The sequence below is a fragment of the Lampris incognitus genome, chromosome 6 (assembly GCF_029633865.1).
Source record: "Lampris incognitus isolate fLamInc1 chromosome 6, fLamInc1.hap2, whole genome shotgun sequence".
NCBI lineage: Eukaryota > Metazoa > Chordata > Actinopteri > Lampriformes > Lampridae > Lampris > Lampris incognitus.
This window is the reverse complement of record NC_079216.1, coordinates 8,051,692-8,070,464: the sequence shown is the minus strand read 5'-3', so window position 1 is coordinate 8,070,464 and position 18,773 is coordinate 8,051,692. Positions and strand designations below refer to the sequence as shown.

At 46.2% G+C, this 18,773-nt stretch overlaps 1 protein-coding gene and 1 long non-coding RNA gene across 2 annotated transcripts in view; one reads left to right on the top strand and one right to left on the bottom strand.

Moving 5' to 3' along the window:
* LOC130114260 (uncharacterized) overlaps positions 1-8,788 on the bottom strand; it is a 50,330-nt gene extending 41,542 nt beyond the window's left edge. Inside the window, exons 1-2 of the long non-coding RNA XR_008810385.1 lie at positions 8,617-8,788; positions 2,511-2,550 (exon numbers count right to left, since the gene is read on the bottom strand). This is a non-coding gene — a long non-coding RNA (uncharacterized LOC130114260). The remainder of the gene's footprint in view (positions 1-2,510; positions 2,551-8,616) is intronic.
* On the top strand, positions 5,955-8,214 carry LOC130114259 (T-cell surface antigen CD2-like). The gene has a single exon (XM_056282075.1). The coding sequence runs from the start codon at positions 6,163-6,165 to the stop codon at positions 7,135-7,137; it is 975 nt and encodes a 324-aa protein (XP_056138050.1). The 5' UTR covers positions 5,955-6,162; the 3' UTR covers positions 7,138-8,214.
* Positions 8,789-18,773: the final 9,985 nt, after the last annotated feature.

Sequence of the window (18,773 nt, the reverse complement as noted above, 5' to 3'; positions counted from 1 at the left end):
GTGTTGATGAAGATGTAATGTGATAACTGGCTATGGAAACTAATGCTTCAACTGATGCTTGTCGATGTCTCCTAAATATTGTCTTATAGAAATCCTGCACAGACGACTCCTCGACCACTAGATTCAAACGATTCAAAAGCAAGTGATCCGATTTAAATCACCGTTTGGATGGAAACACGGAAGTCACGGTGGACTTGTGTTGGTTTGATACAAGGCCCTGTTGCAGGTCGTAGCTTCTGCCTAGACTGTACTGGGTGCTGCTGAAGTGAGAAAGTAACACTTTACATATTCATATAATCAGGAATCGGGGATAATTTATTGCCATTTCTTTCATGTACTTGCGCACAAAAGAAACGAAATTCCGTTTCCCCCAGCTCACAGCAGTGCGACACAAAAGACAAAAATACACATCCAAAATTCTCCCCCCCAAAAAACACAAACAGTTAACAACACAGTCCACTCAGAGCAACACAGTCCAAAAATTCCACTGTCCAGAACGCCAGCCAGCATGACTGTAGGAACTGCCGGTTTGCATGGGCTAGCAGTTAGCTAAGCCTACCCTGCTTCCGCCTCCTGTCAGACCACCCTTGGTGTTTCCTGCTCGGGTGCGACTCCGGCAGGGCCGTAGTCCCTGGCACCACCGCACGCAGCAGACCAGGCTCCCCCGGCCGATCCAACGGCAGCTCTCCCAGCCAGACACCTTCGACACACCTCCCCGCACTCCACAAAAACACAGTCAACGCTAGGCGGGGCCGCTGTCATACCGCCCTCAGTGTTATCAGAACTGCCGGTCTGCATGGGTTAGCAGTTAGTTTAGTCTTTCCCACTTCCTGACAGACCTTCCTTGGTGTTACGTCTTTGGGAACAGCTCTGGTCAGGGCCGCGGTCCCTGGGCCCACAGGACACAGCAGACCAAGCTCTCCCAGCCGATCCAGCACCAGCTCTCCCAGCCATCAAACACAGATAAAACAAACTTAGATGCAGACGTGGACAAAGACACTGCATGGATGGTACCGGGTGAGGCCGCCGCAAACGTAGGTTTGCGCCAACATCTTCCCACACTGGTACTGGAAGCAGCTGCCGCAAACATGAATCTGCTCCGCCATCTTCCCACACCGGACGCAGAATGCCTTTTCAGTTATCACTGTTTCAAAGCGCTTCTCCACGCAAAATACTAAAACGCAGAGGACACATGGAGTAGTTGAGATGAGACAAACTGTAAAAGGTATCCAGTAAGAGTTTTGAATCTCGGGGACATGAAGATCAGTTTGCATCAGGTGGCTGTAACAGTGAAGGTAAACACCAGCACAGAGTCAACAGAGTATAAAAGAACAAGTACACCATCTGTCTCCTTTGCTTTAGTCCTGTATCTGACAGCCAGCTGGCCCCAGATCAGCCCTGAGAGGCTGAATACTCACATGTTGCACACGCACAGGAACATGTGTGAGCACACACATGCATAAAGTTACACAAGCTTTCACACATACACACTGTACACACACAAAACTACACGTATTGCACAAACACATATGCACACACTGACACAATCACACACACAAAAAACTCCACAGACGCACTAATAAAGTCACACATGCAAACACAAACCCGTACTGTATAGACGCATCTCAAAATTGCATGCACACAGGCACACGCACACACTAGTTTCCATACATGTTCCAGAGCGAGTGGGGGAAAATTCTTGAAGATGTAATCTTTACAACATTTGTAACTAGAAATTCATTGCGTACAGCTGTCAAACACGCCCCCTCTGAATAGCTAACATTCTACATCAATCTGCTGCCCCCGGGGCAGAGAAGGTGTAATGACGGAGAAGAGGGGAGAAAAACAGGTGTTCTTCTTGCTCTGGGTGTCTTTGAAGGTGCTGAGGGCTGTGGAAAGATCGCACATCGCCACTAATTGCATGAAATTATAGTCGCAGGGCACAAAATGAACTCATTCTCGTGGCGCTCCAGCCTCCGCGGCTGTAACGGCACTTTGGGAAAATGCTGATGCTATGAAATATGGAATGACAGTGGTGTGTGTGTGTGTGTGTGTGTGTCTGTGGGTGGGTGGGGGTATTTCTAAATGTTGCCCCAACAATAACTCTCATTTACTGGAGATGCTGTCTGGGGAAGTTTATGGAAAGTTCACGCAGTTTTGATGATGAGAAAGCTGATCAGGAATTCATCTCTGTGGCAGATTCTTGTTAATTCACGTGATTAACGGTGTGGAAAAAACCATCAACCAATCACCTACCCGTCAGCAATGCAAGCTTCTTGTTCTAGGGGATTTTTGTGTGTGTGTGTGTGTGTGTGTGTGTGCGTGCGTGTGTGTGTGTGTGTGTGTGTGTGTGTGTGTGTGTGTGTGTGCTATCTTAGAATCAGCCTAAATGCAAAAAAGAGAACTCATCTTTATCCTGCACTTCTCACACCAACCAGATGAAGCTCCACTAACTCACACTAGCTACAGCTATGTGCCGCATGAAGATCTGTTGTATGGAAACCACCTACCCCAGTGTGTGGAGCATGTCACCAGGACCGGCTGCTGCTCCTGTCATTGGTTGTTAAAGAAAGTAAAATAAGTCCTCGTTTATTTTTTTTAATCCTGTCTCCATCTTTTTACATGTATAAAGGACATAAAGGGGTGTAGTTGTAGAGGACAGTGATGGAGGTGTCTGTGTATAAAGGATATAAACGGGTGTAGTTGTAGAGGACAGTGATGGAGGTGTCCATGTATAAAGGATATAAAGGGGTGTAGTTGTAGAGGACAGTGATGGAGGTGTCCGTGTATAAAGGATATAAACAGGTGTAGTTGTAGAGGACAGTGATGGAGGTGTCCGTGTATAAAGGATATAAAGGGGTATAGATGTAGAGGACAGTGATGGAGGTGTCCATGTACAAAGGATACAAAGGGGAGTAGATGTAGACAGTGATGGAGGTGTCCATGTATAAAGGATATAAAGGGGAGTAGGTGTAGAGGACAGTGATGGAGGTGTCCATGTATAAAGGATATAAAGGGGAGTAGATGCAGACAGTGATGGAGGTGTCCATGTATAAAGGATATAAAGGGGTGTAGGTGTAGAGGACAGTAATGGAGGTGTCCATGTATAAAGGATATAAAGGGGTGTAGGTGGAGAGGACAGTGATGGAGATGTGGGTCAGACTGAAGGTGGCAGTGTTGTAGTAGAACATCTCGTCCCGGCTTCTCACAAGTCTACCCAGAGAGTTTAGTTGGTTAACGCCGGCGTGTCGCCTTTCTACTCGCCTCATATTTTATTGGTCTAAGTGCTGGACGCCAAATGTGTCACCTATGTCACATGGGTCTCACCGTCTTCGATGAGACCCATGTGATGTATAGGGTATTCAGAGGGGGTGGAGAGTGTTGTGCGTTTTCATCTAGACAAGAAAAAGTGTAGATTTTCTCCCTCTAAGCAGTCTTGTGATGCGTCTCATTATTTTGTTTTGTTGAATTTATTAGGAGGACAATCAGTTCTGCTATCCTACACCCACACCAACATGTTTTCAGCTGAAGAATGTAACGTTGTACTACAAGGGTTCCCAATGTTTTTGGATTTTCTCCCCCAATTGTATCCGGCCAATTACCCCACTCCTCCGAGCCGTCCCGGTCGCTGCTCCACCCCCTCCGCCGATCCGGGGAGGGCTGCAGACTACCACATGCCTCCTCCCATACATGTGGAGTCACCAGCCGCTTCTTTTCACCTGACAGTGAGGAGTTTCGCCAGGGGGACGTAGCGCGTGGGAGGATCACGCTATTCCCTCCAGTTCCCCCTCCCCCCTGAACAGGCGCCCCGACCGACCAGAAGAGGCGCTAGTGCAGTGACCACATACACACATCCGGCTTCCCACCCGCAGACACAGCCAATTGTGTCTGTAGGGACACCCGACCAAGCTGGAGGTAACACGGGGATTCGAACCGGCGATCCCCATGTTGGTAGGCAGCGAAATAGACTCGGATGCCCCCCAAACTTTTTTCATGCTGTCCCCCACTTGATACTTTTTGGCTTGAGACTCAATGAATAGGAATAAATGATAAGCAATAAATTCTCGTTACTTGTCGAAAAGCGAGACAGTTTACATCCTCTCTCCATTGTTCATCAGAGCAGGAGCCCCGTTTTCAGGCTTCAGTCACAGCCTACTAATATTCAAATGAATCAGACACGGCATGTCAACATTAAACACTGGGTTTATTGTGAACATCCTGTGACCCGCCTGGAACCCTGCTGCGACCCACTTGTGGGTCGCGACCCCTAGTTTGAAAAACTACTGGTTTACTACACTTTCAATTGTAAACGGATGCTATGGTGTGTCGTTTTTTTTTTTTTTTTTTTTTACAAGGCCTCTTTCACAGCTCGGTACAAGATTTATTGAAAATATTTAATTTCATTTTCACCCCGCGTCTTATTTGACAGCGCGGCCACGGTCTCTAATTACAAAATACACATGCCGCACAGTTCGCGCCTGCAGCCCCAAAGCATTTGCAATGGATATTTCCATTAGGCCGAGGCCGCTCATTATTCACTTGCTTTATCAGAAAAGGCAGCCATGACTAAACCAATTGTGCATGGACAAGTAAAAGTCATTTGTATTCTGTGGTGGGCAAAAACCAATAGCCAGTATGAATAATGCACGTGCCAGCATGGAAATATTCAAATGATGATTAATCCCAGAGCTCGTTTTCTATTATTACTGGAACGTCACATTAACATGCCCTGGGCTCAGCGCTGATTGAACCGAGCCCATATTGGACCGGTTCCACCTGACTCAGTTACTTTCTAGGTGTCCTCTACAGCTATATCACCGTCATTAAAATAATGTCCCAGCTGTTTAAATGTTCCTCTTTAGTTAGAACATCTCGAAGTGAGACTTGAGTTTTACTGGCTGTCCCCATTCTCAACTTTACTTGGGCATCGCTCCAACATACTGGATACCATGTGATATTTCGGGGTTATCCTTATGCTCCTTCAGTGGATTTGGAGACTGTTCTTTTTCCGTCTTCTTTAGTGTTCATTTATGTGTTTGTGTGTCTGCGTCAGTGTTCGGATCAGGTTAGCGTTACACAGGGCCAAAGTAACGTAGACACCACCCCTGATGTTTTCTTTTTTCTGCCCATCTCCACGAGGGAAGATGTACAGAACAAGTCCCAAACTGATAAAACATACTGCTGTAAAGACACAACACGGCAATGCGGACTGACTTTAACCTGGTTTTGAAAACTTTGGCATGATTTTCATGTGTGCTTCAGAACCGCTTCAACAATCTGCATCTGACTGCTGCCCCAAGAAACTGCTGCAACCATTACTGGGCTCACCAAAATATGTCTGGTACCCAAACAGAAAGAGGAAAACTATAATTACTAAATTGCCAATCACGGAGACCTCTGGTTACTGTAACGCTGCAAGATACCCATGTAAAAATAACGTTAGGCGAGGAAAATGACCAGGGATCGATTGCTGGAATGCTAATCTGTTTTCAGACATTTTGAGTTTTGGTTTTGTTTTTTATCACCATGTAATATCTCCCCACTCTCGTGCTCATTTCTACAGTAATGAAAACCAACACTGTGACTCTGTGCAGGAGTCTGTACGCCGGCCTGACTCGGTTAAAGTCGGTTCTGATCAGATCAAATGAAACTCAACTGACGTCAATGGAAAAATGCAGCTCACAGCGGTTATTTGGAAACGCTGCGAGCCAGTCTTTTGTGACGTGGCATATGACAGTGTGACTGTGCTAGCAGATGGTAAACATTTTGTAATCGTTGCCAAATATATTCAGTCCGGTAGGCGAGTCATGTGACTAGTGTCTGTGTGTGTTGGGACATCAGGATGACATTCTACTTGTCAAAGACAGAGAAGTGAAAGCAACCTCGTGGTCGACAGTAGTTCCCCTCCTTATAAAGGCTGGACTTCCTTCCATTCGCTCAGTGGTTGAAAGAGTTTGGGGCAAAAGTCAGTTGTCGAAATTTGGCTGCTGGCAAGCGAAGTCGAGACTTGGTTTGAAGGTATCTGCTCATCATACCAAGGTTTCTTTCTTGACACGGAGTCAAGAGTCATGAATTAGGCTGAATTAATGAGAAAAGGGGATGCTTTGAAGACATTTGAGGAAGTGTTTTAGAAATACACAAAGATCACCTACAGGATCTATCATGGTTTCCGCTGCCACGTTTGGTGCCCTGATCCTTTCTGGATTCATCATCCTCTCAGCAGCTCTTAAGGAAAGCTGCAAGCTACACGGTGCAGTCTGGAAAACACTGACATTGCCTTTGGACAACAAGGCACTGGCAGACACAGACGTGTTGAGATGGACGCACAATAGCACTATAATCTTCTACGGACAGACAGGCAGAGTGTCTGTAGGAAAACCGGCCGATATAACTTCCGATGGATCTCTGCAGCTGAAGAAACTAAAGTTCTCGGACGCAGGGCTCTACAATGCTAATGTGCTTAATAAAAATGGCACATCTGTTAAAAGGTGGACAGGTCATGTTTGTGTGTTGGAGACGGTGGAAAAGCCTCAGGTGCAGTTTGTCTGCAACTCTAAGGACAACGTTGTAACCGTTACTTGTAATGTGCCGTCAGGACCTCAAAACGTGGTCTTCTCGTGGATGCTAAATGAAAAGGCCTTGACCAGTGACATGGAGAAGACACTGAGCATTTCCCTGGCTCAGCTGAAAGGGGACAACATCTTCAGATGCGCTGTGGCAAACCAAGTCAGCAAGGAGATGAGTGACAGCGTCCGGCTCACATGTAAAAGCTCAGAACCGGCATCCCCGGCATTGTTCTGCTTCAAACGCAAAACTGTGGTGGTGACACTAGCAGGAGGAGGATGTGTGATTATTCTTCTACTCGTCATAATCGCCGTATCGTGTTCCCATCGCAGACGGTACAACACCCTCACAAGCCTAAAAGACAAGCAGGAGTTTAGAATGGTCTCGCCAACCCGGCCCAAACATTCAGACTCTATTAGTCCAGAATATGAGACAATGCACCCGATGGAGGACTCTCCAACACCAAACCCAGACCCTTCAAACCGAACCTACACCGTGGCTGGAGCGACAGCAATAGAACAGTCACCGGTACCCAAACCCAGAATGAAAACCCCCCAGACCCAAAAACACTGAAGGGAGCCGCCAACTCTTACATTCCCGCTGTCAGTCCTGTTCTTACGTACATATGGACTTGTACCATGGTCAGGGGGAATACTGGTTTCTGATTGGCTGGAGGGTGTGGGTTAAAACCTTATAATGCACACACAGTTTGGCTCAAGTTTGATCAATATTCTAATTTTATATGCTGAAAAGTCTGTGTGTAATCATAGCAACATGCTGAATCAGTAGCAAGACCAGTTAAAGCACAAAACCTTACTAACTTTTGCTTCATAACCTTTTGATTCTGAGTCCAAAACGTTCAACAAAAACATATGTGAATGCTTTTATTTCAATTTTTTTGGCAAGTGACCATGGTATCCCCACTCCAAGATTGGAGTGGATTATCAAATGGTCTGAAAACCTATAAAGGAAAACATAATGTGAAAAAAATGTGTTATTTTATTGTACTTTGTACAACGGCATCTAATAGATTCTTCTCTGAGGATTTTAACTGTGCAAAAAAGGTAAAGTATGTATACTACATATCGTGTATTATATTTCCTCATTTGTTGAGCATTTTTCCTACCATTGAGTATTTTTTCAACGAAGTTTTATATATATATATATATATATATATATGGGGGGACTAACAGGTCATCATCACCCAATTACAGTGGTCTTTGGGTCTTTGTGTTGGTGTTTATGTGAACTAATTTCATGTCTGACTCACCAAAACATTAATAGTCTTAGCAAATACCCTAATGTTGGTGTTTTACTACTTTTTTGCGTACCTTTAAGCCTCTTAATGTACGTCACTAGTTCTCGACCCCCACAAGTATTGTTGGTTGTGTATTTGGCCGAGTCCTTCTTTACACTCACCAGGTCTACAAACAGAGACACTCAACTACTTGTCAGATTCAAAACGTGTGGTCATCTCCATCACCGTTACACATGGAAGTGTATAAAAGTTGAATCGATACAGTATCATATGATCAATTATGAATAAAAGTTGTTATTTTTTCCAGCATATGTGTTAATGTTTTACTCCATCCTCGGAGCGCGGCTGTGAACACACACCGAGAATTACATTAACCTGTAAAATATACACAGTCCTGCAAAGTAACACACAGTTTATCTGAAACATGATCATACGCTGCTTAAACAAAACTGAATCCAGCTGTCACAAAAAAAAAAGAAAGATAATTCATCTCATAATTGTGCGGAAAACTATATAAAACACATTAAGCCGCTTATCTGTGTCAAACACAACCCTTTGTCACGGCTTGTGAGATGTCAGCATTCTTGCACTTATTAAAATTTGCTTGCTTGCAAGAAGTTATTAAAGGGGTTGAGGAAAAAAAAATCAATAGAGGGATGGATTAGCCAAGGCAAATATCTATTATCTGCAGCGGGGAAACGGTAATCCGCACATGAAAGTGTTTGCTGTCTCGCCTAACGCTGTGTGACAGCCTCATAATAGAATCCCCCTGAGCGTCATCGACCAAAACTCACAAGCCAATGTCATCTTTTGTCGGGCCGCGTTGTGTTGCTGCGCTCCCGCTACACGGCTGAACTCTCGGTCCAGCCGGTGGGGATTTGGGAAGCAGAGCTGGTATCTGCTGCTGGAACAAAGCCACTCGTCTGTCTTGTAAGACTGAGACTCGCCTGGCGACGTGCCATGTCACTCTCCCGAGCAGGCCACAGAAAGTCTACACACACAATCACACACACACACACACACACACACACACACACACACACACACACACTACGCAGACAAGCAGGCTGATGAAGCAATATAGCTACCAGGAACACACACAGACAGACGGAGAAACGGACGTACACATACACATATACGCAAACAAGCAGGCTGATGAAGCAATACACACACACACACACACACACACACACAATGCAGACAAGCATGCTGATGAAGCAATATAAAATGGACTCACACAAGTCCACACACACAACACACAGAAACATACAAAATACAGATACACACAGAATCAGGAACAATTTATTGTCATTTCTTTCGTGTACTTGTGTACACGAAAGAAACGAAATTTCATTTCCCCCAGTCCACAGCAGTGCCACACAAAAGACAAAAATACACGTCCAAAAGTCCCCAAAACAACACCACCAAAAACATACAAAAACAGAGAACAAAGCAAACCGTTAACAACACAGTCCACTCAGTGCAACACAGTCCAAAAATTCCACCTGTCCAGAGAACAAACGCCAGCCAGGATGACTGTCGGAACTGCCAGTCTGCATGGGCTAGCGGTTAGCTTAGCCTGCCCCGCTTCTGCGTACTTTCAGACTGCCCTCGGTGCGTCCTCCTCGGGCGCAGCTCCAGGCAGGGCCGTGGTCCCTGGGCCCACCGGACACGGAGACCAGGCTCCCCCAGCTGATCCAACGCCAGCTCTCCCAGCCAGACACCTTCGACACACCCCCTGCACTCCACACGACGACACTAAAACAAAGTCAACGCTAGGCGAGGCCGCCACCAGGCCGCCCTCGGTGTTATTGGAACTGCCGGTCTGCATGGGCTAACAGTTAGCTTAGCCTGCCCCGCTTCCGGGTCCCATCACGACTGTCCCTGGTGTTACCTCCTCAGGCGCAGCTCCGGCAGGGCTGCGGTCCCTGGGCCCAAAGGACGCAGCAGACCAAGCTCTTCCAGCCGATCCAGCACCAGCTCTCCCAGCCATCAAACAAAGACAAAACGAAACTAGACACGGACGTGGACGGAGACACCGCATGGACGCCACTGGGTAAGGCTACAGCAAACGCAAGTTCACACCGCCATCTTCCCACACCAGTGCTGGGTGAGGCCGCTGCAAACATGAATTCGCGCCACCATCTTCCCACACCGGAAGCGAGTGGGAAACACACATACTGAAAATATAAATACACATGCACGCACACAAACTCACAGACATTTAGAAACACATACTGTACATGTGAGGATCCTTCATTGATTACATTCATTCCCTAAACCTCACCCTAATTTAAACCTGATCCTAATTCTAATCTTAACCCTAAACACAAATCCTAATGCTAAAACAGACCACTATGGTTATCACTGTGGACCTTGAGTTTCTTTTGTATGTACTCTGCCTGTGTTGTCTTATTTTGCTGTGTATGGGACGTTTCTGGGTGTTAACCTTTGGGCAGTGGGACTGTATAAAAATGTAGCGATAAGGTGCAAGATCGAGATCTAAAACAATGGAGGAAACTATAACAATGGCAGACACAGCGCCGAAAAGACGCAAATATAGCGAGACAACATGCCAAGTAGACAAAGCTCCTTCCGAAATGAGAGTGAATCTGGGGTTGGCTTTAACCAGCTGGCGAGCACTGAAGGAGAGGATGGGGATGAAGAGCGATGCGGAGTTGCCCTGTACACTGGGATATGTTCTGGCAACTGCGGTTGGGGGCGTGTCCTTCTGATGACGTTGAGCCGGGGAGGGGGGGGGCAATTTTGACCAATCTTACTCATTCTACCTATAAATTCCGGGGGGGGGGGGTCCCTCTATCCAGTGAAGCTGACCTTGTAATCAGACAAAGAAGGCATCCCCCCCCCCCCTTCAGAGATCAATAACACTATTTCCTTATCGGCCAGTCTCAGCCCAAGTGTGCTGCAATCCTACTCCAGTCCTGCCGTGGTCTTCGCCTCAGCTGTGCCGTGTCTGCGAGGTGTGAAATTCCTGCTGAGATCTGGAAAGTATTCCCGCCTGTGTTGAGAAATTAGCGCAGTCTGATTCCTCAGCAAAAACTTTGTAAAAATTGATTTGGCATGTCGCAGACAACCGCAGACGGCGCACAGACGGTCCACAAATTATTACACATGTGCTGTCAAGGAAATGAAGGAGGAGGCGCTCAGCATCGGCGGAGGGAGAGGAGGAAGAGTCTAGCGTTGTGTAGATGACAGATAACAGTATTGCTTGGTCGTTTGAAAAAAAAAAGGTAATAAAATAGGGTTCAAAATACAATAACAGCAACCGCAACCTCAGCACACTGTGCAGTTCCTCCAAAGACACTCACACTGTGGTTGTTTGCCAGCAGGAGTAGAAATCACTGTACACCCACTTTCTGCAATCAGCTAGTTTTAAAGCCTGTTATTTTTACGATAACCGACAGAATCAAGATAAATAAGATCACAATATCGCCGTTCAACTTAGAACAACAAATGGTGTCGCCACCTCTTGGATTGACCGGCAAATGACTGGACATTTAAGCCCGCAACTTGGAAAACAGGGTCGAGACTTCATGGCATGTTTTAAGTTCGAGGAAAAAACAAAACAAAAAAAGACCTTAGGTCAAAGAGGGCTTAAGTGGGCTAAAGTATGATAATAGGTCATAATCATTTCTCTGTGTTTTCAGAAGTCAAGAAAATCTGATGGAAAAAGGCCAGTGCGCTGCTCTGGCTGCTGATATTTCTGATTTTCCTCGTACTTTATCTCAGACTTGGCAATCTGAGGCAACAGGAGAACTGTAATAGGAATGACCTGACGTGAGTATAAATAGTTTCCATGGGTAATTGACCCTTTTCCTGGACACACACACTCACAAGATCAAAAGAGTGTATCCTCTAGACTCCTGGAGCCACTGATTAAACACATTTCACAAGTATTTCCCTTCCATTTCCAGGGTAGATCTGGCAAAGGCATACGAGATGTGTTTCATTAAACAGTAACATGAAATGTGTGTGTTCGTGTGTGTATGTAGTGTTCTCGAGTGTGTGTTCGTGTTTTTCTGTGTAGGTCTGTGTCTTTATGCAGTCTGCGTTTCTGTGTGTGGGTGTGTGAGCGCTCCTGGTTAGTGTAAGAGATAAATGAGCGTGTGTATGTATAACTGCATGTACGTGAGCGTGCTGGTGAGCAGGGATGGGATCCAGACCCTGGCTAGGTTCACAGATATAGCCTGACCTTCAGGGCATCCGGGTGGCATGGCGATCTATTTCCTTGCCTACCAACACAGGTATTGGCGGTTTGAATCCCCGTGTTACCTGCGGCTTGGTCGGGCGTCCCTACAGACACAATTGGCCGTGTCTGCGGGGTGGGAAGCTGGGTGTGGGTATGTGTCCTGGTCGCTGCACTAGCGCCTCTTCTGATCGGTCGGGGCGCATGTTCGGGGGGGAGGGGGAACCAAGAGGAATAGCGTGATCCTTCCACGCGCTACGTCCCCCTGGCGAAACTCCTCACTGTCAGGTGAAAAGAAGCGGCTGGCGACTCCAGATGTATGGGAGGAGGCATGTGGTAGTCTGCAGCCCTCCCCGGATCGGCAGAGGGGGTGGAGCAGAGATTGGGATGGCTCGGAAGAGTAGGATAATTGGCTGGATACAACTGGGAAAAAAATGGGGGGGGGGGAGAGATATAGCCTGACCTTGTACATTTGCTTTCAGTTAAAAAAATGTAACCCTTGTTAGTGAGTCGCTGTCACAGAGGAGTTAGCTTGTCAAGCCCCCTTCATAATGCGGCCCTTCTGTTCTTGAGCACAGCAGGCAGTCTCGGTCTGTCGGTTGTGGCCCTGCCAAATACTGCCGTCCCTGTCGGCTCTGACACGGTGGAGCAGACTCCCCGAGTATCCAAGGCTTCAGCGAGACCCCATGACGAACAGGCTTCCCCTTCATCTGTGATCCGCAGGCTAACCTTTCTGTTGTTTCCATCATGCTCGTCCTCCAGGTTGGCAAATGCCACGTATCATTTTAAACAGGCGTGTCAAGAGAGACACCGGGTGTGTTTTGAGACATTTGAAAGGCTTTTCAAAGTTCAAGGTTATCTTTATTGTCCCCAATTTGTTATGGAGCCAGGTTTCATATGACAGAATATAAAAGAGCAGCAGCAACAACAACTTCAAACAATAAATCACAGAAAAAATGCAGGGAAATGGAAATTCATACCAAGTGCAAATATGAAAGTGTGCAAATGTGCCAGGGTAGTGCAAGAAATGCAGCCAGAATGCTAAGTGCTATTAAGCATATCCAGTAGCACGCGGGATGAAAGAGACATGGGGCCTTATTTAAACGATCTGCAGCGCATAGTCTAGCGTGCATGGCGCAAGTGCATTTAGGGCATGTCCAAATCCACTTTTGCTAGTTAAACGGCACATAATCTGGGCGCAAAGTAAGGGCCTGTGTCCACCAGATGTGTTTTTTTGCGCTGGCAGTCTCTATTTTCTATACAAATCCTATTAAGTTCAGTGTTGACAGCGCTCAACGTCCTCGGCGCAAAAACACCGTCAGCGCGCAGCTTTTCCCCCGCTGTGCTCACGGCGCTTTCAGCTGGAACCCCGCCGAGCTCGTCAACGTCACTTCTCTCTCACCGACCAATCAAAATGAAGAAGGAGGCAGGACTCACAATATCAACATGTCAACAACGGAGGAGGAGAAACTAATCCTGGCTGTCACTGACAACCCAGTTATACACGAGACTTGAATAACAGTAATAATAATAATACAGAATAGTAAAGTAGCCATGTATGCGGAAGTGCTAGAAGACGGTTTTGTAACCTAGAAACAATAAGCACTTGAGGGAAGTGTTCTGAAAATGAGGTCTTGGGCGCTGCCAGCACACACACACACACACACACACACACACACACACACATACACTCAAAAAAACAAAACACACATCTGGTGTACACAGACCCTAAGGCTGCCTTCAGATGATAACACATTTGTTCTTCTCTCACCGTGAGAGAGGGTGCAGGGCATAGTGCAGGACCTTGGTGTAGAGGCAAAGCGCAGCGCAGGTATACGTCATCAAAGCTAAGCTAACATTAGCATCAAATTTATTCAAAGTCATAAACTATATGCCTATTCACAAACCCAGTAGCCCAACCTGACTGCTAACAGTTCACCATGCATTAGCTACTTTTCCCGCCAAGACCCTGGTACATTTTTAATGTTGTTTTATAGAGTTTGGTTAACTTTTTCTTCCGTCACTCTCTATACCTTTCTTTTAGGACCCCGCCCCCTTCTTCTGCCCAATTGCACTTGGCCAATTACCCCACTCTTCCGAGCCATCCCAGTCGCTGCTCCATCCCCTCTGCCGAGCCGCAGAGGGCTGCAGACTACCACATGCCTCCTCCCATACATTTGGAGTCGCCAGCCGCTTCTTTTCACCTGACAGTGAGGAGTTTCGCAAGGGGGACGGTAGCACGTGGGAGTATCATGCCCCCCAGTTCCCCCTCCCCCCTGAACAGGCGCCCCGACTGACCAGAAGAGGCGCTACTGCAGCGACCAGGGCACATACCCACATCTGGCTTCCCACCCGCAGACACGGCCAATTGTGTCTGCAGGGACGCCCGACCAAGCCGTAGGCAACACGCGGATTCGAACCAGGATCCCTGTGTTGCTAGGCAACAGAACAGACCGCCACGTTACCCGGACACCCCTCTCTATACCTTTCCTGCTTGCATATGTCGCTTTTGGCTATGTCATGTACAGCTGTTATCTCATGGGTTGCGCTTTGAAAGGTCAGCGGCAACCAAGGTCAAAGTTGAAATAATTTGAATTTAGAACAGCACTCTATGGCAATTTCGAGCAGGCACACCAAGGGTAGTGCCTCCGCCTAGTTGGGCGCCACCACTCTCCCCATAGGAAAACAATAGCACAGCCAGTACAGAGTGGTTTACCGCTGATCGTGTCTGAGTGCCCTAAGGCGCAAGGCGCAAAGGGGTTACACTTGTCTCTGCATCAACCAGAGGTGTATTTTGGGCATACAATGAATTAAAACAATCAGTGTCATCTCCCATTCCCTTTAAAAGTCAGGTGTGCTTGCACCTTGGTGGATTGCTACTTAAATGGCCAATTCGGCAAGTTAGAGAATGAATGGTTTTCTGCTGAGGAAACGGATCTGCTCATGCACGAAATGAAAGCAAGCAAGCAGACCATCTACGGGGGCAGCTGGAATCCACCAAAGCTCAGATTCTATTTTGACATTTATTTTTTAAATACTGTGATGTACACAATAATAATGTTTTTAGTTGTAATCTTTTGCATATTTGTGTGCTGCTGCACATCCCTATGCATGTAACAGGTAGGGTGTATGTGTGTTGTGTACCTGCCTATGTAGGTGCATCTTACTAGTATTTGAATAATGTGCCCTTTAAATAGCAGGCAAATACTATACCTTTAACTTTAGACCAGGTTTTTGTTGGTCAATGGCAAATCGGTGTGGGAAAATTACAAGTGTGTCAGTCTGAAACTAGCTAAGACACTTGCGCTGCGCTTCACGCCGGGTGTAAGATAGGGCCCATGGAGTCTTTTAGTCCTCCAAACAGGTGCCCTGAAATGACAGCCTGAGGGCAGTAGCTCAAACTCCTTATGGAGTGGATGATCCTGGCAGTCCAATATAGCATTTGCCCTCCTAAGGACCTGCCTGTTGTAAATTACCAAAAGCTTGGCCTGAATCCTCCTTGAGACCTTACTGGCCATTTTAACAAGACTTCCAAGTCTATTCTTATTGGACAAGTGTAGGTTTCCAAACTAAGCAGTAACAGAAAAGGTTAAAACAGATTCAATGAAACTTCTGTAAAACACAGTCACCATCTCAGTAGAAATGTTGAGTTAATTTTCTCAGGGGAAAAAAATCTTTGCTGGATCTTTTTAGAGGTAGCATCAACTTGGGATTCAAAACCAGTTTGTTATCAAGAACAATACCCAAATATTTGTAGCTCTCCACTAGCTCAATGCCAACACCTTTTCTAACAGTTGGCAGTGGGCTTGGTGGTGATTTTCTGCAATCAATTATCATTTCCTTCATTTTTTGACACATATAGATGGAGGAAAGACTTGTCACACCAAGCCATGAACCAGCCTCTGATCCTGCTCCTCCCCTTCAGGAAGGCTACCAATAACAGAATCGTCAGCAAACTTGAAGTTATAGCTGCTGCGACACTTGTTAGTGTACATGATGTAAAGAATAAGGTAGAGACTGCAACCTTGAGGGGAACGGGTGGATGAGTGGTTGGAGAGAACACCATTAACTCTCACACACTGTGACCTATCAGATAAAAAGCCCAACCAATCAGGTTAGGGTCGAGTTTAACATGGCAGATGAGCCTCTCTTCGAGCAAGAATAGCTGGATGGTATTAAATTCCAAAGAGAAATCAATACATAAATTCATGGCGTGAGTCCTAGGGCTCTCCAAATGCTGATACAGGAAGTCTAACAGTGTGAAGACCGCATCCTCCACACCTCTACCAGGCCTGTATACAAATTGTAACGGATCTTATCGTTCCTCGACCTACATTAAAGCCTCGTTCTTGATAAGCTTCTCAAATGACTGCATAACTAAATAAGTCAAAGCTACTGGCCTGAAATCACTTAATGCTCTAGGGGTATTACTCGGCTACTGGGACAGTAATGGAATGTTTCAAAAGCTTGGGGAACCTTCAGCAGCTTAAGAGACTGTGTAGAAATATGCTGAAAGATGCTGCAGAGCTGGTCTGCACACGTTTTCAGTATCTGGCCACAGATGTCAGGTCCTGGGGTCTTAGTATGTCTGAAGAGGTTTGCCACTCTCTTCACATAAATATCAAATGCTGGAGAAGCTGGGGTCTTTTCTCTTATCTCATTCATCCGTGCAGTGAAATCGCAATTATCAAATCTCGGAGAAATCAGCCAGGTGTTTATCAGAATTAAAACCATCCAGAATGATCCCCCTGTTGCCCTTATCCTGAGATCCTATCATAGTTTTAATTTCGTTCCAGGCTCGCTGAGCTCTGCCCCAGTCTTGTACTCAATTTAGTCTCTCTTTTTTTTCAGCCCTCAACCCCTTCTTTAATTCCCTCTCTGTATTGACACCACCTTCATTAAAAGCATTTTTTCTTTTAAATATCAGACCCTTGATGTCTTTGGAAATCCATCGTTTGTTGTTAGGCAAAATCTTAACTTCTTTGGTAGGAACCACAGTCTTTGCAAAAGGAGATGAAGTTCATCAACATCAGGAGTCCTCCTGAAACACTGACCAGTCTGTGCAATCAAAACACCACTGGAGGGCAAATGAACTGTCCTCAGTCCAGACCTTCACCTGCCTTTTAATCGTCTTCTCCCTCTTCAGCACAGATCTATACACAGGCAGAAGGTGCACTGAGTTATGATCGGAGGAATCCAGTGCAGGATCCACTATAGACTTATATGCCCCCTTAATGGAGGCATAACTGGGGCGTCCAGGTAGCATAGTGATCTATTCCGTTGCCTACCAACCATGAAGATTGTAGGTTCGAAATCCCCGTGTTAACTCCGGCACGGTTGGGCGTGCCTACAGACACAATTGGCCATGTCTGTGGGTGGGAAGCTGATTGTAGGTATGTGTCCTGGTCGCTGCACTAGTGCCTCCTCTGGTCAGTCGAGGCACCTGTTCAGGGGGGAGGGGAACCGGGGGGAAGAGCATGATCCTCCCACGCGCTAATTCCCCCTGGTGAAACTCCTCACTGTCAGGTGAAAAGAAGCGGCTCTGCAGCTCTCCCCGGATCGACAGAGGGGGTGGAGCAGCGAACGGGATGGCTCGGAAGAGTGGGGTAGTTGGTCGGATACAATTGGGGAGAAAAGGGGGAGGGATGGAGCCATAACGTAGATCTTTGTTGTGATGTGTTGAGCAGGTGACATATTGATAAAAACTGTTCAAAGATTTCTTGAGATTGCAGTGATTAAAATCACCTAATATAATATTTGGAACATCTGTAGAGATGGATTTGCAATCTGTGTCATTTTAAAAATTGTGTCAGCAGCAGCCGTGGCATCAGTCTTGGGGTGAATATCTACTACTACAATTTGGGGTGAATATAAAAGGTAACAAAATAGTTGGGGGAACTCCATCGGGAGGTAAAACGGCCTTACTGACCCAGACAATAGCTCTATGTCCATATCTGGAAAAAATATTTAACACCATTACTTAAGTAAAAGTAGCAATACAATGGTGTAAGAAAACTCCATTAGCAGCAAAAGTCCTGCATTCAAAATTTTACTTGAGTAAATTGATAAAGTATTAGCAGCAAAATGTATTTAAGTATCCAAAGTAAAAGTACTCATTCTGAAAAAGGTTCCCATTCAGTTTTACATAATTTGTTAACCCGTCAGCAGGGTTTTTATGTTGTAGCTGGTCTGACTATTTCAGATAGTGTTGGTATTTTGAACTCTTAACAAAGCATCATGTTTTTTGAGCTTATCGTATGTTTTGCATAGGAAACCTTTTCTGCAAACTAACTTGTAACTAAAGCCATCAGATAAATGTAGTGAAGTAAAAAGTACATTACTTCTCTCTGTATGTAGTGGGGTTCAAGTACAAAGACTCACAAAATGGCAATACTCAAGCTAAGTACCAGTAACTCAAAACTGTACTTAAGGGCAGTTTTTAAACCCCCCCCCCTTTTCTCCCCAATTGTATCTGGCCAACCGTTCAGTCGTCAGGGTTGCTGCTCCACCCCCTCTGCCGAACCAGGGAGGGCTGCTGACTACCACATGCCTCCTCTCATACATGGGGAGTCGCTAGCCGCTTTTCACCCGACAGTGAGGCGTTTCACCAGGGGGACGTAACACGCTGGAGGATCACGCTATTCCCCCCCCACTCCCAAACCCAAACAGGCGCTCCGACCTATCAGAGGAGGCGCTAGTGCAGCGACCAGGACACATACCCACATCAGGCTTCCCACCCACATA